The sequence below is a fragment of the Halichoeres trimaculatus genome, unplaced genomic scaffold (assembly GCF_033239565.1).
Source record: "Halichoeres trimaculatus isolate MK-OKI-2021-1 unplaced genomic scaffold, fHalTri1.1 fHalTri1_scaffold_1, whole genome shotgun sequence".
NCBI lineage: Eukaryota > Metazoa > Chordata > Actinopteri > Labriformes > Labridae > Halichoeres > Halichoeres trimaculatus.
In genome coordinates, this window is record NW_027437179.1 from 12,206,190 (window position 1) to 12,232,854 (window position 26,665).

The following is a 26,665-nucleotide window of genomic DNA, read 5'->3' on the forward strand; positions in this document are numbered from 1 at the left end:
TGTGTGTTTAACCCAGCTGTGTTCAGATAGAGTCACGACATGTCGTTGGTTTTCCAGTCAAAAAGTGTTGAGCTCAGTTAAAAGTCACTTGTTCTACTGTTCTGATGAAATTTTTCTGAACTCTGCACTTTAAAAAGAGCTTAATGGAGCACTTTGGGAAAACCTCGGTGTGCTGTCCCGGTTCAAAGTCAAGTAGTCCAAATGAACTGAAGTGTCCTCACTCCTCCCATTTGATCTAGGATGCTCTGAGAGCTGACTTCTGTGTGAACTTTTGGAGATATCCCAGCATGCACTTTGATTCACCCAGAGGAGCTGGGATAGGATATAAACCAGACTCTTAAATACTTCTAATTTCCTCTCTTTCATGTGTGCGTTTGGTGGCACTGTGGGAGGAAAACGCGGGAATAGGAGGGAAGGGCAAACCTAACTGTAAAGTTGACTTGCATTACAATGTCATTTTTAAAGATTAACCTCATATTTTTAAGGGTTAAAGCACCACTTAGAGCTTGGTCTCATTTTTTTCTTTCTCCAAGCATTGCACACTACAGACAGGGTTTTCTTAATGTTTATTCTATGTAAACAAATACATCAAATCCAAAACCAAAAGGACAGAATCCAGATTAACACATGAGCAACAATGATGTCAAGTGTCATGTTGTCCTCCAGATGATGCTAAACCTGCCTTGTCAAAGCACTGAAGCATTTTCTAAAATGAATTTGGACACAGAACAAATATAAAAAAGAAACAACATTTTCATGTCTCTCTCCTAAGCTCTCGTTTCAGTCACGAGCTGACTACTTTTACCCTTTTTTTCCCTCAACATCTAGGGCTCCTCCAGCTGCTTCCTCAGGTCGGAAGCTTCTGCTGCCATCTCCTCCTCTGATCTCCACTTGGTGGGAACATCTTCATCTTCTCTGTCGTGCTTCTGCAGCTGTGAAAAAGAAAAAGAAAAAAAAAAACAGTTTAACAGTGAAATGTCAGAAAGAAAATGCCCCCGTGGTAAGTGTTCATTGTCATGAGCCCGGCCTTAAACTGTGGGAAAAAAGTCCACAGAGTCTAAATGGATCAGGATTGAATTAAAGCCCCCTGTTATGTTATTGAAGGTAGTGGAGTGTAAAGCAAAGCCACCATGAGAACTCTGGCCCTGCCGTGAATGTGGCACAGACACCACTGAGCTGCTCTGTGTCGGTCTTTAATGTTGGTTTACCTCTTTCACACATTTTCTGGGAATCCAGATGTTTTATTTAACTGTGTACATCGATATGTTCTTAAACAAAAAAAATAATGTGAGATATGGCATACCTTTAAGGGAAAAGTGTTGTTGTGCACACGCATTTCTAGCATCAAAATCCCTACACTTCACAGCATATTCACAAGATTTGCATGTTATCCTTTGGAAACAACAAAAATCTTCAGGATCTCCTTCATAGACGAGCCATTTGGGAATGTGAAGTAATCACATTTTTTAAGTGGTAAAAAAGGTTGAAACAGTTATGCCAATGAAAGATCACTGAGATGTCACAAGACCTGGTAAAATGAGATCATCACATGAGAATCTCCTACTTCATTACACATTGGTGAGGTGGGCCTCAAACACCGAGGGCTGCCCAAAAAACGTAACCCTAACAACCCTCCAGAGGGTCAATCAGAGTGAAGGGGGTTTGTGATGCAGGAAGTCTTCGGCCATGCCCACACATGGTCAGGTTTATGGGAAACTGCAGTTTTAGGTCACCAAAAACAATGTTTTCTGAAAACTCTGGTTTCATGGTTTTGTGTAGATGCTGGGAATCGGAGACTTTGGTTCTCAAACGTCACAGCTGAATGACAGAGATTGATTCTGATTGGCTAGCACGGGTTCCATGAGGCATAATACTCCCTTTAAGAATAATAATTAAAGAAAAAAAAAAGCATATACAGGAAACTGGGCCTTCACGCCTGTTTGTAAAAATCTACCTCTCTGAGTTTTAAGCTTGTGTTCCTGAAAGAACCATCATAGATCGTCTGCCCTTGATGACCACTGTACAATATTTCTTGACACTTCCTAATAAAGGGGGGGAAACTACATTTCACTTTCATTTTAAAGATTTTTTTTTTTTAATGAGACTGAAAGCAGGGCCACTGGACCAAATGGTGTTTTTTCATTTGTGATAAAATATGCACAGATTGATTAAGATGCCTAGTGCTCCTGCCTGTCCCCCATGTCCTGGGGGTTAGACTGATTCCAGACCCAATGCTTTGATCCCAGTGGTGATGAAATGTAGCGCAAGAGTTATGGTGGGCAAGCTGTGGTCGAGACACCCTCACCAATTCTATGGACGTGGTCAATTTGTAGGAAAGCATTATCCTAAACCTCAACACAAACACACAAATCAAAGGGCTTTGACTCCAGATGTCTTGGTGGTTGCTCATCAGCTGTCCTACATGATCAACAAGAAGTCACAACCTGTTTGACAAAGCAGCTGCTTAGTCAGTGACCTATGATGCTCTGATATTGAATTCTAAAATCAGACACTTCAGGTTGTGTTAGAGAGAATTGCTCCCGCTGAATTAACTTGGGAATTTTACTGATTTTACGTTAGAAACACAGTCTTCCTGTGTTTTTTTTCTCAGTTCCTCTTGATGATCTCTCGTAAGTGCAGGCTGATCTTTCATGAAGGTTTTAAAGCCCTTATACACAAAGGCTACCTTCATTCATTTTCTATACCACTTATCCTGTTCAGGGTCATGGTGATTGGAGCCTATCCCAGCAATCATTGGGCGAGAGGCAGGGTACACCCTGGACTGGTCGCCAGTCAATCACAGGGCTGACACATAGAGACAGACAACCATTCACTCACACACTCGCACTTACAAACAATTTTGAGTGACGAATTAACCTGATGAGCATGTTTTAAGACTGTGGGAGGAAGCCGGAGTACCCAGAGAGAACACACACATGCACAGGGAAATCATGCAAACTCCACACAGAAAGACCCACCGGTCCAGGTGGGGATTTGAGCTTGTGACCTTCTTGCTGTGAAGCTGCAGCGCTAACCGTTGCACCATCGTGCAGCCCATGATGCGACAGCTGAAATAATTTGAATTCTATAAAATTAGCTGCAACTTAAAAGTAGGGTGGGCAAGATTGTCCTAAAAAAATGTCAACTTTTACAGAAATAATCATGTTCAGTTGTTCTCTCCTATGGGCCTCATGTGTGTCAGTATCTACATCTGCCTCAACCCCCTCCTCTGCCTGTATGTTAATGTTTTGGTTGTTTTGGGACATTTCTGGGCAGAGATTGGACTTGGTTACTTCAGCCAATCACAGCGCGCCCAGTGCACAAGTCAGTTTGCGTGTTGATTAGCGAGAGGAAGAAGCTCGGGTAGTGGATGTAGCACAAAAAAGAAAAACACTATCAAAGTAAATGTAACACTAAACAAATAAAGCTTTGGACTAATTGAGAGTGAAGCTTGGTTCGACTTTCACTGGAGAGCAGCATGGGACAAAGAGCGGCACAAGCTGGCTTTCTACTGAGCAGGTATGTGTCAAAAACCCATGATTAGCTTGTGCTAGCATGACAAGTCAGGTGCATGACTCTCAAGTCTCTCCCACCTAGAAACGAGAGGCTGCAGGTGGTTGCTGGGCTAGTGTGAGTGTGTTTACGTAACTTCATCAGCGGCTGTGGGTTTGTGCTGCCGCTGGCACTGATCCAAGGAGGAGGAGCCTGGTTTCAATGTTGCGTTTACTAGCAAGCAACAAAAAATCCTGCAGACCCTACCTTTAAAAAAACTACAAAAAGTCAAACTTCAAACTTGTTTGCTGTGCATGATACATAGGTTCAGATTTTCCATTTTATGCTTTTGGAAAATCTGAACCTATGTATCATGCACAGCAAACAAGACAAAGTCAAGAACAACATAAAATGTGATGACCTTTTCTTGAAATGAAGTAAAAGAAGAATTGAACAAGTCAAGCTTTTATTTTGAAAACAGCAATTGGCTTTTTGTATCATTGGGTGTTTGAAAAAAGCTTCCCCGTTTTTAAAAGTCACATTTTTAGGCCATATTAGAAGAGATGATGCAATGGACAGAGGGGAATTGTGATAAAAGAACACAAGTCTTGCGGCTTGGACTCAAGAGAAAGCTCTACTAGCTGAGTGTATGTCCAAACATTTGCTGGTGTGTGTATGTGTGTGTGTGTACTGTGTGCCTCCCTGTTGAGCTGTGTTAAACCTCTTTAGTAAAGCTCCTCTTCTCAGTAGCAGAGCTGCCAGTGTGGACACAGAGACCCTGCTCGCTCTGTCAGTGATGAACATGTCCATGAATACTAATGTTGTGTGTGTGTCTTCATCTAATGCCGGCTAAAGCCAACACAGAGGGGAGAGGGCCGCTGTAATGACACCGCTGTGTCACTCAATGCTCATTACATTCTGGGCCATTCAAGCTTTTATTTGTTTTCCCACACAATTACAAGTCAATCTAAATAGTGGAAATACAATAATTTACTTCAGCAGCTCAGTTTTTAAAGTATTAATTCAAATTCAAATTAGTCTAATGGGCTTAAATGAAGTCTGAGCAGCAGATGATTTTTTCTTTTCTTATTTATATTTTTAAACATTGAACAATTCCATTTAATTTTATTATCAGTTATTTAAATGTACAATGTTAGGAAAAAACAGAGGGGTTATGTTTAAAACAGTTAAATTTAGTCATCATAGCATCATTATGTGACTTTATTTAACAAACTGACATATCTTCCAAAAGCTGTTTTAATTCATTTCATGTAAGATTATAAGCTTATATTTCCCTCAATACCATTTAATCTCTGGTATAAAGTTAACATGCAGTAGCACAAAAAGTAAGGGAATGTGTGTTTGGTAGATTATTTCTTTGTTGTTACAATGCTTCTTAGTAATAAATCTACTGTAACTGCTGTTACTGTAGACTTTTGAGCTTCACAAACCCCCAGAGGCTGACAATCAGTTGTCTCATTGATATCTGATCTACCAGTTTGTGTCATCAACGCATGCAGTGGAACCAGAATATGTGGACAACGTTATGTTCAGCGATGAGTCAAGATCCTACCCATGAGTCCTGTCGTCACTGAAATGATGGATGGAAATTCTCAATGTTCACTGAACATCCACCTCTGTAAAAGGGGTTAAAAAAACAAGTAAAATCTTTCTCCATACCAGGTCTTAAACCAGTATCATTTCATTTCATAAACTGTGTCCTTATCACTTGGGCTATTGAAGCGGTTGCTATCATTGTGGCCATTTTATTGTTGTTGTTTTTATACTAGTTTCTGTACAGGACTGGAGTCCATTTTCACTTTCCTATAGCTTCATTTGACTTTCTCAATTGCAGATTGTAACTGTAAACCAAGCAACAACCTTAGGTCTAAGAATATGAGACAATGTGGATGTGCTAAAATCTGCTGCTGCCGAGTGTCTACTTGAGACTGCTTGAAGTAGCGGAAGTCACATACACACCAAGCCAAAAAAAAGTTGTTTTCAAAGCAGAACTTAACTTAGTTACAGCCTAGCTTAAAAACCGTCTCCTCTCTGAATTGCTCATTTTACCATCAGCACACACTGGAGCCGGGCGACAGAGATATATATATTTTTTCTTTCAAGAGTCTAATCACTTGATCACTAAATACACAAGAACGGCAGCTGTCAAGCATCTTTAAACTTGACGTAAAACCTTGTTTTTAACCTCTTATAACTACTGAAAATGAAACTCTTCCATAAAAAAAGAGAACTTGAATACAAGGCAGCCAATTGATGTCTTCAAATCACCACAGAAATCAGACGTGAGAAACATTTCTAAGAGGTGTATTATTTTTTTTTAAGTTTGACCACAGCCCATTTGGAATGACTGGATAGCTGGATTTTTTGACCCATATTGCAGCCAGCCACCAGGGGGAGCAGTTTTTGTGGTGACCTCACTTCGAGTCGAGCAAGATGACGTCCGTCTTTTTACAGTCTATGGTAAACACATACAAAGGGATTAGTAGACGTCTAGAGTAACAGTGTGCACCATCAGGAGACCAAAATTAGACGTCCAAAAATGACACTAAAAGGACATCCTTTGAACGTCTTTTTGTGCAGTGGGCTCACTCACTGCTGCTTAGACGTCCACTTAACATGCAAAAAAGTGACATTCAAATAGTGAGCTGCTCATTGACGTCTAAGTTGGGTCATTGTTAGATGTCCAAGTAGAGGACCTAGTTTCAACATTGTGTAAACGATCAGAATCAGTCCTGGACTCACAATGGTATGTAGACATGATCTGCACATCCATCAGACATCTAGTGTTCATCCCTTTCCCCTGTATTTCCTCAGTTAGGACTGAACTATTATCCTTCAAGATTCCATTGCTCGCCCCTGAAAAGCAGGGATTCTTGGAGACTACCTCCAAAATTTGGAAGAAAACCTTCCTTCCATGTTTGCTTTTCCTCTGAAAGATATGCGAGCAGAACATTTTGGCTTTGAACAAAGATAAAGTATTTTTAGAAGCCTGCATTTAGCCTCTTCTCAAAATCATGATCGGTGAGTTTGAGAAATATCAGAATAGATTATTTGTAGTTTGCAGCTGTGCTGGTTCAGGTGACTGCTCTATACCTTTACAAAATGGCACAATGTTTCTAAACAACCTTCAAGAGAAACTGATTAACTCTAACCTTTTTTTTATTCTATATTCCTATTATACAGCACATATGGCCAACATGATGCCTATGATGCTTCATATGTCTGCGCCTTGACCTTCAAGGCACAACAAAAGGAAGCTGTGCAGATAGCTCCCTGAGGGAGAGAGGTGAATATATGCACTACAACAAGGTGAACATGGAGGTCATCAGAGTGTCAGCAGGGGACAGAATGAGCTGCTTTAGAGGGAGGATAAAGGTTGACACAAATGTCACGCCTTATTGACTAAAGTACCAGCAGGAGTTGATGAGATGGGTTCTCAGCTGGTCAATCTCTTTCTAAAAAGGACTATTTTTTTAGGCTGCTAGACTTCTTCTTTGTTTTATTGCTTAATTTTCCACATGTAGGGGTGTAGTCCTACCACCCTGAGACTGGTGCATGGTGTTCTTATTAAGTAAAGACAAGGAAGTAAAGAAAACTCCTAATCTGTCACAAAACAAAACAAAACAAAACAAAAAAACAACATAGGTGGCTGTGGTAGAGTCAGTACGCTCTCAATTGGAAGGTTAGTAGTTTGATCCGAGCCACTGCAGCAACACAACTTAGTGTCCTTGGCACAAAGGGACACTAAACCCAAAACTGCTCCCAGTAACATGTCAGTGCCATTAATATGAGTAGGTAAATGTGACTGGTGTTGTAATGTTTTACATAAACTCTGCATGACTAAACCCAGGGCAAGGAACAAATTAGATACAAAGAGAATATCTTGTGTTCTTCTCTATTTTTGTGAGTATTTAAATCAAGATTGTTCCACCATTTACTTTTAGCCCCTTATCCAGTCACAACAAGCTCAAGCACATCCCCTCATGACCACTTTATAGCTCTCATGGGTGATCCAAAAACAGTCCCCCTGGGCTGGATGCAATACATAATGTTTTCCTAGTGCCCCCCCCCCCCCCCCCCCCCCCAAAAAAAAAAAACAAAACAAAACAAAACAAAACAAAACAAAACATAAAAACATACAAACATAAATCACTTAATAATGATGATTAAAAAATGAAATAAATAAAAAAATAGATAAAAAAATAAACATTGAAACCAACAACTGTGATAGAAAACTCAATTTTTTGTCTCATTTTTAGCTACTGTTTTTTTTTAAAGTCTCCCTGCTCCACAAACCTCTTTCCCCCGATTGGCCAGCCCTCTGCATGCCTGTCAGAGGCAGGACAATATGCAGACCTCAGTGTTTTAGGCCCCTCCCCTTTCAACGTGTCATGAACCAGTTAGAGATCTCTGTGTGATAACGTCATCATTTCAGCACCTATTGTGAAGATCTCTTGCTGTTTTTAAAACTGACTGTTTTAAGTAGTTTGTAGATCGATTCAGGTTTTTTCATATGAATATGTAGCTGTTATAAAAAAAACTGCACATGACTGGTTTGAACATTTCACATTGTTTTAAGTGTTTACAGAAGAAAGCATAATACCCCCTCTCTGTCAGCTGAAAAGATTTTGTTAACAGAATGCTTTTGGGTGAACATTGTTTTACTTGCTGGTCAATGTGGGTACTGCCGTTGGTCCCATTCTCACCATCCTACGAGTTGTCCTTGCCCTGTCCTTCTTGTCCCTCTGACTCAACTTAATGGCACCATTTCCAGATTAATTTCATTTGACATTTATGCATCTGTCTTGGCAGAAAACACATGTTAAGTTTGGTTGTTTTCTAAACCTCAGAACACTTTCCACCTCAGAATTTCTTGACAAATTTAGAAAGAGCTCCGGCGGTTCTCAGTAAGATGTGCAGGGGAGCTGTGTCAATAATCCCTGTCCTTGGAGCAGACTGCAGTTCAACGAGGAAATGTGTCTCTGTCTATTTCCAGCCAAAGAGGTGTACTGGGTTCACGATGCCTCGTGCCTCCTTTTCTCTGTCTGTCTCGCTCTCAAAGCTCCTCAAACTAAGATAAAGATGGCAGCTGGGAGTGAAAAATCTTTTAATCTTGGGCTGGTAATTACCAATGACAATCAGGCTTTTTGCCAGACATATTTCCATGAATCTAATTAGCAGGAAACTTGATAGAGCGTCTCTGGGTTTGTTTTATGTTGGGAGTTGATAACAGGGCGTCTTTGGCTCACCTCAGCTCAGTCAGAAAATAGAGATTGTTGAAATTGATTCACCTTTTTGGTCTTTTTGCACCTTTGCTGTATCTGGATTGATATTCATTTTTGTAATAAATTAAATAAAATTATGATAAAAAAATAAGATATATAAGTTAAAAAAAAATAGTGCTCTTAAGCAATAACTTTATCTCTGGTCTTTTTGCATTATCTCATCTTTAGCATTTCTACTGTAACTGCACGTAAACAACTCTGGATGGTATTACTAACAACTACCATTCCATCCATGATGACGCTGCTTTTAAGTAAAAATGAATACTAACATCAACATTAGCATTTTAGAGGTGCTCTTCTGTAGAAAACGGTTTTACTTCTGCAAATGTTTCTCCTTTCTTATCATATTTGTGATGATTTTAATGAAGATGTTAGCTTAAAAGTGGCTGAATTAAATTATCTGTTTTGTTCTAGTGTATGAAATTAAGATGCTATTTATTCATGACAGAAAAGTATGATCTGATCTCTTTGAACTTTTACTAACAATTGCTTTTGTGGCCGCTACCATCAAGAATCACCTGATTGTCAGATCATCAAAGTTTACAAGGCAGAGGGCCTGACACAGCACAAAGACCATGATATGAGTGCACGCGTTTCCCTTTCTGCAGTTGTTGGATAAAATGGTCTGAAAGAAAAAAAGGAATGGGATAGATTGAAAAGGGTTGAATTATTTTCAAATGTTTTGGTTTCGTATAAAAAAATGAAGTCGGCAAAGAACACAGATTTTGAGAAAGCACTACAGGTGTACTTGCTGCTGTACACTTTAGCTGTACAAACACTCTGCAGAAGGCCTCTTTAAGTAGCATTATGTTAAACAGAGAGCAGCTGATACTGAGAACACAAGCACTTAGAAGCAAGTGACAACCCTTTTAGCATCCAGCAGACATAATCTCAGTCAGCAGCTGGACATAAATACATTTAGAGATGAGACATGCAGAGTCTGTGAACATCTCACTTTGCTTTGGTCTGAACTTCTGTAATATCTAACACACTAGTGTCGTACAACATGTGATGTGACCATTACACAAACCAAGTTACAGCTGTGATGCTCCGACAATATATTATCTGATTGTTTCTCTCTTTACATAGTCTTGGCATATTATCAGCATATTTTATAAAACAGGATTCAGTATTTTTGAGGAGCTTTGAGGCCCTTTTATCCTCCCTTTATGTACGAAAATGTATCCGTCCTTTTCAAAGATTGTCACCGTCACTGCTCACATACTTTACAAACACAGCAGACACCTTTACCACCCAGCAGTGGCGTGGCGTGGGGATTTTTTTTGAGGAAGCCAAGTGAGACAAAGCCTCTAAATCTGCATGTTTTTTAGGGAGTGGGGTACATAAAAGACTATGTTGCAGCTTGTATTTTGCTATTTCATGTAAAGGAATGACCTGTTGAGAGTGCCCAGAGAGCGCTCATTTTACATGCTTGTTATGTAACCAACACTTTGAACACCGACACATGCCCTTTTTCTCGCCCACCTTCAGTCACTCATTCACACGCATACATTGTCCTCTTGACTTAGCTTAAATATCTTTTTAATTTACTCAACCACTCACTCAAATGTACAACTGCCCGCTTCATGCACACTGCTAATGTGCTAATCTAGCTGATTTCATTCAGTGGCTTGATGATGACGATACTGTGATTTGATTGGTTAGAGGCCAAAGACAGGGTGGCTTCCTTTGACACAATCTTAGCCAATCACAGGTGAGCAGTGTCATGACTGCAGCCTCCTCTGATTGGTTAATCTTTCTTTTTTTTTCCCTACCAAGGGATGCCAACTCTGCTTGGCCTCCTTGCAGACAACAGTGTTCAATATCATATTTTCACCACGCATTCGCCACATAACAGTTAGGAGGGCGCTGTTTTACACATCGTAAAATGTTCAATAAGTAGAGGAGAGAAAAAAGGAAGAGATGACAGTGACGAAACACAGAAGAATTATCAATCCGTTAAAAGGAGTATTTTCACTAAATCACAGCTACAGTCTAAAAAAAGAGAGGAAGCATGGCTTCCATTGGCCTCCTGGAGAATACGCCACTGCAGCCTAGAGTCAAAGTTTATGACAGCAGCAAATTCAAGAACAAACATGGCAACTTTGGGAGGAGGTGTTGCTAATACACCACTTACATAAAAGACAAAAACGGAGGCAGTGTTGTATGAGGTGGTGTTTGGTGAGGCAGTTAAATACATCGTAAACGTTATGCCATTGTTATTTCTTCTTTGTGTTTTACTAAAGCTGCGTATCGGTTAGTAACAGCAGCTCTGCTCCATGGTTTACGGTGATACTGCTTCGTTTGACCTGTACCCATAAGCTTTATTGAAACATGCAGAAATACAGACATAATGAATGCAGAGAATAGACATACATGCATTCATGGCAGCTTGGCAACCATTTAACGAATTGACCTCATTTGAGATAGTCGTGTGGTTGTTATGTAAAGACGTATTTACAGTTAGCCGTGCATGAGGATCAAATTTATTGTGGATTGCATGGTCAGAGTAAACCAAGTCTTCATACATGGAGCCTGGTTAATTTTGAGGCTGTGCAGACAAAGAAAAACAGTAGAAAACTGTTGAGACATGGATTGCAGACTCATATTGCAACATAGTGTACAGCTCTTTCAGCATAAGCTCCTCAAAGTGAAGAAGGAAATATGAGGCAGGACAGAGAAAGAAATTGCACTTGATTAACCTCCGGTAACCCCATTTTCTCCCGTGGCGACTGGGTGTTGGACGGCACAGCGGCCTCGACCCTATACGTCAGACAGGACATGCCTTCATTAAACAGTGACCCTACAGGGTGACTGAGAGGTCACCCTGACCTCGGCGCCATCCACATCCACAGAACAGATAACAAGGCCTCCATAGGTACGGTAGCAGTCAATGCACTCAGACACAAATGGACAGAGCCGGCAGGAGAAAGCCAGGATGGAGGAAGCCTGAAGGAGACGAGACTGGGTTAAGACCCCGGCCTGTCAATCAAACCCAGCATGAGTAATTTGGTTTGTCACAGTCTGCAATGTGGTCCTGTATTAGTCACGAGAATATCAACATCATGCTGAGGCGTTTTGGGAAATAAACACATCACAGCTGTTGGTGGTGCACATTGGTATTTAGAGATTGCAACCCTCAGGAAATGTGAAAATATTTTAGCTGGATGACAATTCTTTCTGACTGACACCCACACTGTACAGTCACATAAAAAAGTCTCTTCCTTCACCTCATGGACGTACTCTGTGTCTTTGGCGATGTCTGAATCCCAAATAGTCTGCAAATAAGTTTGCATAACTTTTATTCATTCCATACTTTGTCTCAACTTTGTTTCAAGTCACTTCCTGTTTCTCTTTTGTAGTTGGAAAAATCCACTGATGACATCGGACAAAAATATGAAATGGGTTTTAGCCTCTTCACTAGATAATAGCTGAATTGGCAGCACAGTTGCAAAAGTTTGTCAAATTGCACTACAGAACTTTCAAAACAACAACAAATTTAGGTAGCACTTTAGATTACAGCCCGCGTCTTACAGTGTAGTTTCGTCAACTGTAGGGGTAACTCTCACACATGTACCTTGACATTTTGCGGTACCTATCGGGTAGTTACGCTCTCGTCTTACAGTGTAAGTCCTGGAGTCTTACAGTGTAGTTTCGTCAACTGTAGGGGTAACTCTCACACATGTACCTTGACATTTTGCGGTACCTATCGGGTAGTTACGCTCTCGTCTTACAGTGTAGTTTCCTGTCTCTTACAGTGTAGTTTCGTCAACTGTAGGGGTAACTCTCACACATGTACCTTGACATTTTGCGGTACCTATCGGGTAGTTACGCTCTCGTCTTACAGTGTAGTTTCCCGTCTCTTACAGTGTAGTTTCGTCAACTGTAGGGGTAACTCTCACACATGTACCTTGACATTTTGCGGTACCTATCGGGTAGTTACGCTCTCGTCTTACAGTGTAGTTTCCCGTGTCTTACCATGAACTTGTCAAAACAGTGTAATTTTCCTGGGCATATGCTTTTGCTGTTAATGTGCCACTTCCTCTTAACAATTAGTATGGTGAATAAAGTAGACCAATGATGAACCTAAACACTGTAATGTATTGATGAGTATGTGTTTCACACAATAATGATAAGACTTGCAGATGTAAAAAAAAAAAAAACTTTATTTTTTTAAACACACAGAGACCCCACATAGTAATTCACCTTTTAAGTAACCCGGCCATTTAGTTAACACTTGCCACTGCTTACTGTCTAACTGTCCAGTACTTCCACTGCGACAACCCACTACTTTACCTGTAACTACTGGTCAACAACTGGAACCGGGCTGGATTATAAAGTGCACACTTGTTGGCTTTACTTACTGTGTAACTACCCACTACTTTACTGTAACTACTGGTCAACAACTGGAACCGGGCTGGATTTTAAAGTGCACACTTGTTGGCTTTACTTACTGTGTAACTACCCACTACTTTACCTGTAACTACTGGTCAACAACTGGAACCGGGCTGGATTTTAAAGTGCACACTTGTTGGCTTTACTTACTGTGTAACTACCCACTACTTTACCTGTAACTACTGGTCAACAACTGGAACCGGGCTGGATTATAAAGTGCACACTTGTTTGCTGTACTTAATGTTTAACTACCCTCTACTAGTGTGCATTTTATAATCTAGTCCAGTTTCAGGTGTTGACCAGTAGTTACAGGTAAAGTGCTGGGTTGTTGCAGTGGAACTGTTGAAGCTACTGACATCTGTGTTTCTATGATGAATAATGCTTGGACACTTTATCCACACAGATACTCCGGTCAGAGAGTAAAGGCAGATACACAGTTCACAGTTCAGTCTTTTATGTATCCTTTAAGAAACAGCATTACAGCAACGGCCGGATGCATGGAGAATGAATGAACGAAGAGGATGAATAATGTGTGTGACATCAACGTCCAACAGCCACTTATCAGTAGTGCATCTCAACAGGGTTGGCAGTGTATGGTATCTGAAACAATAAATAACAGAAGGTGAATCAAAGACAGTGTCTACCAGACGTTAATGATGCGCCCACTAGCTATTTAGCATTAGCAGTGCAACGTAAGGGAAACAAGAGCCAAAATTCCTGCCACATAATCAAACAAACTAAATGTTTATTCCCCACTCAACACTCCTTAAAGATAACTTGTAAGCTATTAAAGTACTTACTTCCTCAAGAATGCATCACTGATAACTTATAAGATGTTTTGAAGATGCTTTTAAACAATCGCGGAATCCCCGTTCGGGATATACAACTTTTAGGACCCCAGGCTGCCCGCATAAAGGCATGAACGCAAATACGCAAAATCCTAAGGACCCCGGTCTGCCCTCCAAGTTGCCTGAATAAAATTATATACAAAATGCTTACAACACATCAACGAAGAACAGAGGCAATTTATAACAGAAAATACTGGATAGTTAGCCAATAAGCAAAGACAAGTGTGATCTTAATGGATCAGTAACTTAAAAGGAGAATTACAATGTGGGGTCTCTGTGTGTATAAAAAAATAAAGATATTTTATACGTCTGAATATCATTATTATGTGAAACCCATACTCATCAATACATTACAGCTTTTAACTTTATCATTGGTCTACATAATCTTTATCCATGCTGATTCTTAAGAGGAAGTGATACATCAAGGTTTGCATAGTTAGAGCATATGTCCAGGAAAATTACACTGTTTTGATAAGTTCATGGTAAGACACGGGAAACTACACTGTAAGACTCCGGGACTTACACTGTAAGACGCGAGCAAAACTACCCGATAGGTACCGCAAAATGTCAAGGTACATGTGTGAGAGTTACCCCTACAGTTGACGAAACTACACTGTAAGAGACGGGAAACTACACTGTAAGACGAGAGCGTAACTACCCGATAGGTACCGCAAAATGTCAAGGTACATGTGTGAGAGTTACCCCTACAGTTGAGGAAACTACACTGTAAGAGACGGGAAACTACACTGTAAGACGCGGGCTGTAATCTAAAGTGCTACCCAAATTTATTCATGGAAATGGCACTTTATTAAGAAGCTGATGGACTGAATTGGTCAATGACTTGATTTTATGCTTGTGTTTGAATTAACCATTGATGTGCTTTTTATAAATGATGCTGAGACATCATTTTTATCCTCTAATCCTTTATTCAAATAAGACATTTTTCAGGACTTGTCAGGTGAAGGGGTCTCACTTTAAGTCCAAGAGGCATTAAAAAAAAGAAGAAGAAAAAAAAGTTATAACCAACAGCTCAGATCCTAAGTAAGGTTCAGCCAAAACTGGAGCCAATTGAACTTATATCTACATAATTCATGCCTAGATTTGTAGAAACACCCAGTAGATGAAATATAATGTCCTGTGTTTCAGGGTAGAAGCCTGAAAATGTCTTGATTTTAAGACCTTGGTGGACCAAATAATAATAATAATAATAATAATAATAATAATAATAATAGAAAAAGACTAAATTGCTTTCAAAGAAATAAAGACAAAACTGCCATCAGACTGATGAAAGTCTGTTTGTCAGGTATACTGAAATAAAATTAATGTCTTTTTACACCATTGACATTTTCTTTCACAGAACACATTGAATTTTTTTTTTTTTTTTTTTTTTGGACTTGTCAGGTGAATGTGGCTCATTTTAACTCTAATTTGAAGGTCTTTTTTTCTTTTTTTTTTTTTTTTACCAAAAACAATTTATTAGCACTTGCTTATAATTTAGTTCCTACATTGTGTTCAGAGTTAATATTCATTATCATGGGGTTTTGACAATGAAAGATATGGAATTTACACTGTGCTTTAAGTATGATACTATATTTAAACCCCAGGTTTAACTGTAATCCTGTAACAATCCTGTAATGATCCCTACCTTTACATGTGATTGATTCTGAATTTTGGCCCATTTCTGCTTACTTTGGTCCAATCCCTGCTTGTTTGTATCATCAATATCACTGGCCATTATCAGAATCAAAGATCTATCACTTTTGGATGAATGTGAATTTTAAAGGGACCAGGGTGAAAAATCGAATAATCCAAGCAATGTACTTCTGCTGTAATTCTTCATTACCTGTACACAATACGGTTACACTTAATCTTACTGTGAGGCAGATCTTTTTCTTCTGTACCACATTTTCTAAACTTAAAAACAGCAGACAGTGAGGAAAAGTTATTTTGATGAATATAAAGCACAACACGTGTAGATGTCTGAATAATCTTGATGACATTTTCTATAGTTTTGAATTTCTGGAGCGTATAAAAGCCTGCAGAGGATTTTGCTCTTAAAAGCACTGTCTTTGTCATTTCTTGTACATCCTCTGAAGCTGAGCATAGTTATGAAAACGTCTGAGTCCATCTCCCACTCCCTCGTCTCTCATCTGATCATTTCTCACTTAAAGTTGAATCTATATTAAGCAGCATGCTCTTCTCCTGTCTGCACTGATGTAATGATGGTTCCTCTGAATAATCCATCGCAGTGGCTCTCATTACTTTGACGTCGCAGTGAGCTTTGGAACTTTGAAGATGCATTTTCTGAAGGTGAAACATGCTGCCAATTAATGATGAAACTGTCGTCTCCCCTAACATAAACTGACGGTCTGTCTAAATACGTTACAGAAGGACATGGTGCACTCGCAGACCGAGAGCATCTGGCTTTGAAAGTTGACAGGTGTTTTCATGATTCCCAAAGACAGCGGCTGCCAATAAAAATAACTTCTTACATTTGTTTCCATTATAGAAGCAGTAAATTTACCACAGTAACTTACTGCAAGTTGAGGCTAAGCTTTGATTTCAGATTATTATAGCACAGAGAGGCTATTTTTAATTCCTATCAGCTAATCCTGAGCTCTGTGACTGTGCAATGTGACTCGCTAAAGCTACTGTAGATAAGTTATTCACATTAACATTAAGTGAAAACTTGCTCTGTACAACACGCTGACTCATAACGGACTGATGATGGTACAGGTAAAACAGAAATCATGTTGTTTTGACCTAAATTTGTACAAAATTCTTAGAGGATAAATCTATGCCTTCACTTTGGTTACCAGCATCATGATAAAAAATAAAACACAGGTGTGCTCATGAACAGGAGTAACTGTGAGGACTTTATGTGCAGAGAATAGACTGTATAAAAAAGGATGTGCCCTCCAAGACTCCACCCATCTGTTCCTGAAACCGTGAAATGAAGCCAATCTGTGGACGCAGCCACATTTGACATGACCGGCAGTGAGTTTTCTTGCAAACAGCAACAGGGCACCTGTCAGTCATTTGACCTGAGCTGTGTCTTTGAATGGACTATCAGACAATCCCAATAACTTCCAAACCGCCGAGTTAGATGAACAGCAACTTTTAGCACTTCAGCGTTGGCTTCATTTTTACTAAACTGGATGTTAACCCTTGGTTCAGAGTGATTGTGACAATTATGGAACCTCTGGTGGGAATGTATCATATTTTTTAGGGTGGAAGACACCATTTCCCATGAGCACCATGAAGCAAATGGAGAGCAGGGACCTCATTCACAAACGTCTGTAAAATCTGCACTGAAAATGTACGTGCACCAAAAATCCCCAAATGCGCACACTTGTACTTAATCATCCCTTTATAAATCAGGATCCACTTGGATAAGTTGTAAATTCTGCCCCTGGCACGCCCGTAATCAACCATGAAGAGTCAAAGCAAAGCACCTTGTGAATGAAAATCCAAATGAGGGGGCAGATCAAAGGTTCTCAGTGCTGGATCACAGGGAAAACTAGAAGTTTAGACAAGGAAACAAAACTTTCTGACCCAGAAATGGAGGAGTTTGAGAATAAAGTGATGGATAAAATGGACGTAGCAGTAGCTTACTGAAGCAGGGGGTCACAAGCTTAACAGAAATGTCGCTGCTGCATTCATCCTGTCCTTTGAGCCAAAACATCCACCGTTCTTCATTACGCACAAGGATATCTGCACTGTTTCCATATTTACAGGACCCACATTGACTTCCCCGTATTTTTTTTAAGAAAGGACGCATCAATCGGCAGCCTTCATCACTCTCTATTATTATTAATCCAAGGTTTGATCAACGAACAAATGCTTTGAATAGCTGGCCACATTTTTTGGTGTGAGACTCCATCTGCTCTGTGAAGAGTTATGAGGACATATGAGGACATATCGGCCTGATGATTATGCCAGAAATGCCTCGACTTTATCTCCACACTTGAATCATTAACAGAATAAATATGTGCAGCTGTTGAAGATGTGCTGAGTCTGGAGGAGGCAAATTGTGTGAAGCCACAGCTCTGTGCATCTTGACACAGGTATTTGTAATAAAACTAATAAAACTGCACATATTTGCAGATGTTAATTAAAAGTGGTGGCTCTATGGTTTCTGTGTCGGTCTAATTTTTAACTGAAATGTTTATGTGGTGGCCTTTTTTTGTTTTTACTATCTATACATTTATTTTTATGCTTATGCATGGTCATAATTAGAGTGACTTATTGGAAATGGTTCACTACATACGGGATTATAACCTAAATAAAAGCAGTGGTTTGAATGATTATTATGATGTGGATCTGTCAGTAAAGTTTGATATGGCGAGAAATCAGTGTGTATTTCGAGCTTTAATTCACCACTTCACCGTCTGTGTCGCCACTTTCCTCTAACTTCAAAACATTTGTGTGCAAGAATCAAAGTTTATGTACCCGTATGCACATCCTCCTGCCAAGTTTACTTTTATGAAGCACAACCTTTGTGTGAAGAGTGGTGTACACCACTTTCAAGACCTGTTTTGTGCATTAGTAAGCTTTATCAATGAGGCCCCTGATCTTTATCTCTGCCAAGGAGGTGATGTTTTTGGGAGAGTTTGTCTGTTTGGTTGTCTGTGAACAACATAACTAAAAAAGTAACTAACAGATTTTGATGAATTTTTTAGGAAATGTTCAAAATGGAATAAGGAAGATGTGTTTAAATTTTGGAGGTGATCTGGATCACTGTCTGGATCCAGGTTTTTTTTTAAGGATTCTTTATCATTGTGAGATAGGGCCGTTTTCACCTTATATAACTCCATGATAAATGGTCAGATTACTTTGCAAAACAATACAAGACAAGGTCACCATAATTTCTGACAGATGTAAAAGTAAGATCCAGATCCTGACAATATTCTGGATACTAAGATCTGGAATATGAAATATGTACTGGTTCATCATAACTTTCAACACTGTCAGGAAACAAATTATTGTACAAACCTGCAACTAACACCAAACTGTAGCAGACAGTCTGCTGAAAGGGAGTATAACATTAAAGTAGGACTAAGCTTGGCGGAGGTCTGCACTCTCTGTGTGCTTTTCTAGTTTTAACATTATTTTCTGTGTCCAAGGCAACTTTTTACAGGATGCAGCTCAATCCATGTTTTACTCTACTCTATCACTCTCTTCTTGGTTAGATCTCACTTCATTAACTCATTTCTCACTGCTAAAATTTGTCAGGCCGGCATAGTGTCATCAAAATGACTTTTGGTCTTTATGCTGTTAATGGATTCACATTCTCCCAGGAAAACACAACTCAACCACAAATACTGGGAAATATCATTCAGCAAAAACAGTTTTGCTGCTTGTAATCTTGTTATGAATCGTGGATTATAAACAGGCAAATACAGTAAAGAGAGACTATTTCAAGATCACTTCTAAAGTCCTCACAGAGCTTTTATTGCTCGGTGCTGTGTGAAGACTGAGGAGGAAGAGAGTCGCAGTAATGGTGACATTGCTTTTACTTTTCACTCAGAGATGTTTTTACAGGGACGTGTAATAGTGCTGAAAAATAAAATGCTGTCAAATGTTTCCTCTCTTAAAGCACTCTAAAGTTTTTCAATAAATATAAAATATTGAAAAATTTACGTCAGGTGTAATAGTTCAAGTATAGTTCAGTTGTCATAGCTGTAAAATCTGTTGGCTTGGCTTTTTTTTTTACAAAGTAAGTGATTGGATGATATACAAAACACAATATTCTAACTCGTCCAACACAAGTTTTATTTATTTCTCTGTATTTGTGATAAACCAAACTTTCCCTGAAGACTTCAGCTTTTTTTTATTTTTTTTTTCAGGCTTTTTATTCCCTCATGGCCTCAAGCAAAATTCATCATGACAGCAATGTGCAGGCAGGATAAAACACTTGGTTTTTACTATCAGCCACGCTAAAATGTTTCTCAAATGACATAATTATGACATAACCCTGACACTGTTCATTCATTTCTACCTCTGTTCAGGTGAGAGGCAGGTGGCTGTAGCCCACCTCAGCTGTCTCCAGCCAAGAGGTGGCTGAATGCCAGTCAGTCACGGGGCTGACACACAGACAGACAACTTTTCGCACTAGAAACACCAGTTGACCTGATGAGCATGTATTTGGACTGTGAAAGGAAGCCGGAGTATCCAGAGGGAGCTTAGAGAAAACATGCAAACTCCACACAGAGAGGCCAACCTTACACAAACTCAGATCCCAGCTGGTGACCTTCTGGCTATGAAGCTTCAGCCCTAACCATGTAGCCCATATCCTGACACCAATAAGACACAAACATCTATAATGCAGCGGATTGTTTCACCTCCCCAGAGGGCCCTGCTTTTATCCAAAGAGCCCTTCTTCAAGTCAATCACTGATAAACTTTTCACTGATGTTAAAGAACTCCAGGCTTCATTAATTAAAGCTTTTTGCACCTATTTGTCAGAAACAGATGTGAGGAAATCTGCTACAAACACATAAATTGTGTTTATCAGAAGCATTGAGCTGAAGCCACAGTTTGCATGTGATTTAGAGAAGGGCTTTTAAGGTGCATCTCGCTATCATGTGAAAATGCATTCATTGGATCACATGGATAAAAGAAAGAGTGTAAAGAAAAAACATCAAAGTAACCAGAGTGGTTTTAGATCCTTGAGGACGTAAAGAGATCAGGACCTTTTTGTTTTTCAGGGGTCATTCAGCTCATCCATACTTCATAAACAGTTCAGGATCACAGGGGGGTCTGGAGCTGAGTCTTACTTTCTGAGGCAGAGAGGTCCTTGACATCCCAGAATGATCACCAATCACATCACTGACATAAGGGGTTTTGGACCAGAGGGATCAGGAACTTTGAGTTCTTCGCAAAACATTCCCAGGAACTACATGGTAGCAGTGGTCCATTATCGTCTGTGTTTCCACCACAGGCCAAAGACCCAGGTGGATTGATCACATCAGGACAGTGGTTGCGTCTCAAAGCAATGTTTTCATGCCCCCCCTGTCCTATCTCCTCTGTGGCACTGGAAGTACTTTCTTAGTTGCCATTTGAAGACTGTCCCAAAGCTATAATTGTGCTCAGAGGAGAGAGGAGAGAGGATGGAGGAGACTGATCGGAGGAGCGATGATTGAGGAAACAGTCTTTTCACTGACAGACACGCCCCCATAAGAAATATCTCTCTCTGATTGGACACTGCAGCAGCTCAGACTTCACATGAAATTTCACAAACACAACAGAGTTTAATAAGAGAAAAGACGAGCTGAGGACAGGCACAGAGGATTGTTCAGAAACTGATCATAAATCTGGTAATGAAGTGTTCGCTGTGAGTTTAAAGCACAAAACACTGAACACACCCATCATCAAATCAATATAACAGAGAATTAAGGCTGAAAACTGACTGATAAATAATTTCTTCCTGAGACACAATAAAGTGGGTTATATTAATAAGCTTCACAGAGTTCAGGATCAGATGGGCTGTAGATAAAGGCTAAATAGTTCATAAATAATTTAACAATGACGCATTTTACCGGAAAAGTGATCCATGGGATAGCACACAGAATAAACAGAGAGCAGGTTTTCTTCATGGTAACGTGTTCGTTAAACAGGTTAAAGGAACAGACAAATCTCTGTTACTGTTTCTGTTTGATCAGAGTTATTACAGCGCACATGCCCAGACGCACAGACAGCTGTTAGAGCTGACTGACAGATGATCCAGAGGTGATCAGCTGATGCCGTCATCAATGAAACACGTTGCTTCATGTGACACTCCATAGGAAAACATGTCCTATTGCTCTAAAAACGAATCTCCTCCATCCTCTCTCCTCTCTTCATTTCCTCTCGTCTCTCTATCATCTCTGGTGGGAGGGACTAAGACGCAAGTGAAGGACGCAAGTGGAGGAAGGAAGGATGGAACTTTGGAGCTTTGAGACGCACTCTGTAAAAGGCGACGGGCAAGCTGGCACCTTTATGTGTAGCACTGCAGTTAGCCTGTTAGCATGGAGGATAATCAGCCTGTGCTGGTTTTCACTGTGATTTATTTCACTGCAGATGGATTTGTTGACACTTGGAATGAGACATGCGCTAGTGACAAAGCTATCGCCTGTCGAAGCCATTTCAAAAAGCCTGAAACAGCTTCAACCTGCAAAACATCCTACTTAGCTGTTTCATCTACTAAAAGGTGAAAATGCCTGAAATTTTTAACTTAAAAAGAAAAAAAAAGAAAAATAAGTCACAGTTTATTTTTATGCACTGCCTCCATCAAAGGAGGCTGATGCAGTTGCCAACACAGATGATAGATGCACACTACAGTAGCCCTGACTGTAAAAAAAAGAAACGTCCTTTCTGTATTTAATGGAGCCGTCAGTGCACCTGACATCATTTTAACCCCTGACCCATCGAGCTGGACCAGGGCTTAGTCTCTTCTTGGCTGTCAGTGAAATCAACACAAAACCTAAAAACACTCTCCAGAATAAAGATCATGAAATGTCAGTCTCACTTTGTCACTCGGACTTTTGAAAACTTCAGCACTAATGGAAATCAAACTTTCAAGCACCTCCATTTCCCTCTCTGATGTCTCAGTTTGTCTTTAAATGTAGCTGATGAGTCACACCAGGTTCAGCCTCTGACATTTCACATCTTTCATATCTTTCTGTGCCTCTGATGACTACCACTGTTATGGAGGAGTTTTAAGATTTTATTGCAAAGATTGGGGAACGGGCAACTTGTACTCAATACATCTTAGATTGGTGCAAGTTCACTGTAAATAGAAGAATATTTCAGTGAAAACTCCTCCAGCGTGTGATCTCAGTGTCTATCTTTTCCAGCATCTGACACACCTGATCACAGCCTGCGTCATTCATTTTATACGTCTGTAATGATGACGTGTTGGCCACTCTCGGTGGCTGATATTTGTAAAATAGGCACAAACAACTTCTAGTCTCTTGTAATTGAAGCATTGATTTTTCAATTCTTTGACAGTATAGCACACACGAGGCCTTACATCTGTTGACTGTGGGCGCAGTATTTACTCACAGGGCAGCAGAAACTCACACAACAGATGTAAGTTAACTGTAAACTTAAAGATTTGAGCTTCAGTTGAAGACATGACATCCTGTTACAAACAAAGAAACAGCTGCAAACTTACTTTGGAACTGAAGAACAACAAGTCTTAGACAACAATTTAGTTCTGACTTTAACATTTTTACATCTCTCAAGACTTAAAGATGCTCTAAAGAGGATCTGTTTTAATTGGACAGCAGAGCCACCTTTTGGCCGAGTCTCATGCACACTGTTGTGAAGAAATATGACTTTTCACAAAATGTGTGCTTGTTTTGGAAATGAATGGAGATCGGGTTGGAAAACTTTTTTTCTCAGTTAAACAGATTTTTTTTACCAGACACAACTCGATGAGGTAAGGTATTTATCAACAAGGGTTGTAAGTTTGCACCATAGTTAGCTGTCTATATTTAGCCCAGTTGGCAGCCCGGCGCTCTAAGACATGTCAGTAATATGTAACGTTAACAAATTCTGGTTATGTCCTGCCAGTCATCTACCAAGCAGAGCTAATGTAACCTCACTCTTCATTTTATTGATAGACTCTCAAGTTTGAACAGACCACTGCAGAATAACTGCTGACTGTGGTTTGGAATCAACACAGATCAAATCACAGACAGTTTAGCCCCTGTGTTAGCCTTTAGCTCAGGCACCATCACTCTCCTGTTCAGCTTTCCTCTTTTCTTCTGTCCTTTTCTGTCTGACAGTTAAGCTCCTGTGTCCACCATCACTACAAAATTAATCACAGAAATTGTTTTTAGCAGAGATAAACACAGATCTGTCTTCTCACCACTAAACTTCATCAGCTGGCATGGTGTTGTCATAGAGACCTAGGGGTGCCGGAAATCAGTTCAGTACTGCTCGACCTGATCAGGAAGCTACCAAGTAGCATTTCAAAATAATCTACATTGGTGCTGATAATCTCATTTTAAAGAGTGGATACAATTGGGCATATATCTAGAAGGGAGACTTTTTCAAGATCACTTTCAAACTCCTCATTGTCACTTCAAGTAACTTCGCTGTTTTGATATTTAAAGTTCAACAGATGAAGGCACCACATTCCCGCTGTTAAGTTAAATATAACGCTCTGGAGCTATGGAAACACCTTAGTGCTTGAGAGTCACCCCTCCAACATGTCATTAACCAGATAGGAGACCCTGATGGCCTCATCATTTCAGCAAATCTCATAGAGATCTGGACTTTTGGAACAGATTTGGAGAAGTTTACAATGATTATGTAGTGTTTCCAGACTCTACACACATTGTGACCCTTATATCTATGTATGAAGATCTGGCGTTGTTACTTGACATTCATATTTAAAGTTTGGGAAAAGCAGAATAGTCACTCTTTCCATACGTGCGTATTTACACAAATGTTCACAGCTGTCCTTTAGCAGCACCTGTTTTTCTGCAGCTGCCTTCACCCTGACTGTTTTGCTGAGGGAGCTAAATATGAGGGCAGTGGGGTTATGTTGTTCTGCAATCTATGTTAGCCTTTTGCTCTTTGCATTAGCATAACACTATCAACTGTTTTAGAGACAGTGCTTATACATACTGAAGCACTACTTAAGGCTGTGTGGGTGGGCAGGTTGTCGTCTCTCCCTCTCTGAGCAGCCTGTTCAGGCCTTTGTGAATAAAACACCGACTGTTGATGATATAAACTCTCCAAACTCTGCCTATTGTTTTACAGAAGAACACACTTCTTTGAAACTGGAAAGACTTTAAGTTTCAGGTGATCTTTTCAACTTTAACCAATTTTTTAAGATTAACTTTTCCGTGCATTTTGATCAAAAAACAAACAACACAATAAGAGAATAACAAAACAAAACGCCTGTACATATGGTGTGAAACGCTCAGCTGCAAAACAAGGTCTGTAGAGAAAGAGGACCTTTCCAGGTGTTGTGTAAAAGTAGCAAAACATGTTAGCGGCTTCTAGTGAGAGGGAAAGATACATCTCTAAACTTCCTAAAAAGTTAAGTATTTTGGAGAAAATGTATCTTTACCATCTGCTCAGCATTTCAGCAGCATGTAGGAGGAGATATATTCAAAGCAGGGCAGCTCACTGTGAACTCAGGAGCATTATCTGATTTTTCCCTTTTAGTCAGCCCAATCATATCCTCACTATTACTGTACAACTCTGCCAACAGAGGTTTAATGCACTGTAAAATGTGATTTTGCACATTTGTTATTCTAGCATATTATTGTATATGAGTGTCATCATCTTTATTGGCAGACTCAGAGAGTCTATTTAGAATAAACAAACAGGCATACAGTGATTAAAAGGACAGAGAGAGAGAGAGAGAGAGAGAGAGAGAGAGAGAGAGAGAGAGAGAGAGAGAGAGAGAGAGAGAGAGAGAGAGAGAGAGAGAGAGCAAGCATTCGGACAGACACATCAAACTTGAAGAAGATAACTGCACCAGTGTTGCCACAAGGATGACTGGTATCGTACAGAACTGTGTCTGGGATATTTCAATGTCGTACTGATGGAATTCTGAGAGTCCTTTAAATGACAGATAAATTTGTACATTAAGTTTCTCATAAGAGCATGAAAAGTGTTAACTCACTTGCACTGGTCCATGGAGGTTTTTTAAACAGTATTCTCATAGAATCATTATATGCAATTTGAGTTTTTGTAAGCTTGCCTTTTTAAACCTAAACCACATGGGAGCAAAAAAAGGAGTACAATATGCTCTGAAGACATTTTTCTTAACATTATCTGTACACAAAGAAAACTTCCTGGCCAGCATATTGGCCTGAGCATATAACATACGACATTGTCTGTACATGTCATCATCATCATATATTTTATCAGTAATAATGTGGCCTAAATACTTTGTTTGGGTGCTGCCACTCAGCACGTGTCCTGGCAGATAAAAATCCGAGAAATTTTGGTCCTTGTCCCCTTGAAAGAATACATAGCCTATGTAGACATGTTTTTATTAACAATACTATACAGATGTGCTTTACTAACTTGGTTGCACACATGTGCTCATTGTTGGGGTATGTATTGCAGGACACTTGAGGGGGGCTGGGGATTCATGGGATTTTAAGGAGCACCCAGAGTAGAGAGTGACCACAAGCAAAGTTTCTCTACAGATAAGTGAAGGGGGGCTGATCACCCACTTGATGAATGCCAGTCACAGACAGAGCCAGAAGACGGCCAGCAGCCAATCAGAGGGGGACAACACCTGGAGAGCCAATAAGAAGACGACTCAACCTACATTCCTTAGAGAAACTCTGTTAGTCACTATATATTGATGCTGAGAGAGAGGGTCGGGGTCAGTCTCATGAACTGTCTCTGCAACATGTAGGGAACAGGGAAATGAGGCTGCATCAGAGATCTCTGTAAATGCATATTCTTGACATATTGTTAATGAATTTGTGTTCAACTGAGAACCAGGACGCCTCCCGATCCTTTCCCATCAACGAACTGCGCAGAAAGAGGTGAGAGGAGAATGAAGTCAGATTAATAATTTTAGGGTATTTTGGTCAGATTGATAGCATCACATTTCCAACAAGAAGTAATTTAAGTATTTGGGAAATTTAGAACTAAGACATCA

The 26,665-nt window shown here is 39.9% G+C and overlaps 1 protein-coding gene across 3 annotated transcripts in view; it reads right to left on the minus strand.

Moving 5' to 3' along the window:
* Positions 1 to 648: 648 nt before the first annotated feature.
* Positions 649 to 26,665, minus strand: part of fhit (fragile histidine triad diadenosine triphosphatase) — a 476,436-nt gene continuing 450,419 nt past the window's right edge. For all 3 annotated transcript variants that reach the window (XM_074675648.1, XM_074675656.1, XM_074675665.1), the window contains one exon: positions 649 to 932. In XM_074675648.1, the coding sequence (XP_074531749.1) occupies positions 825 to 932 (108 nt within the window). In that variant the 3' untranslated portion in view covers positions 649 to 824. The remainder of the gene's footprint in view (positions 933 to 26,665) is intronic.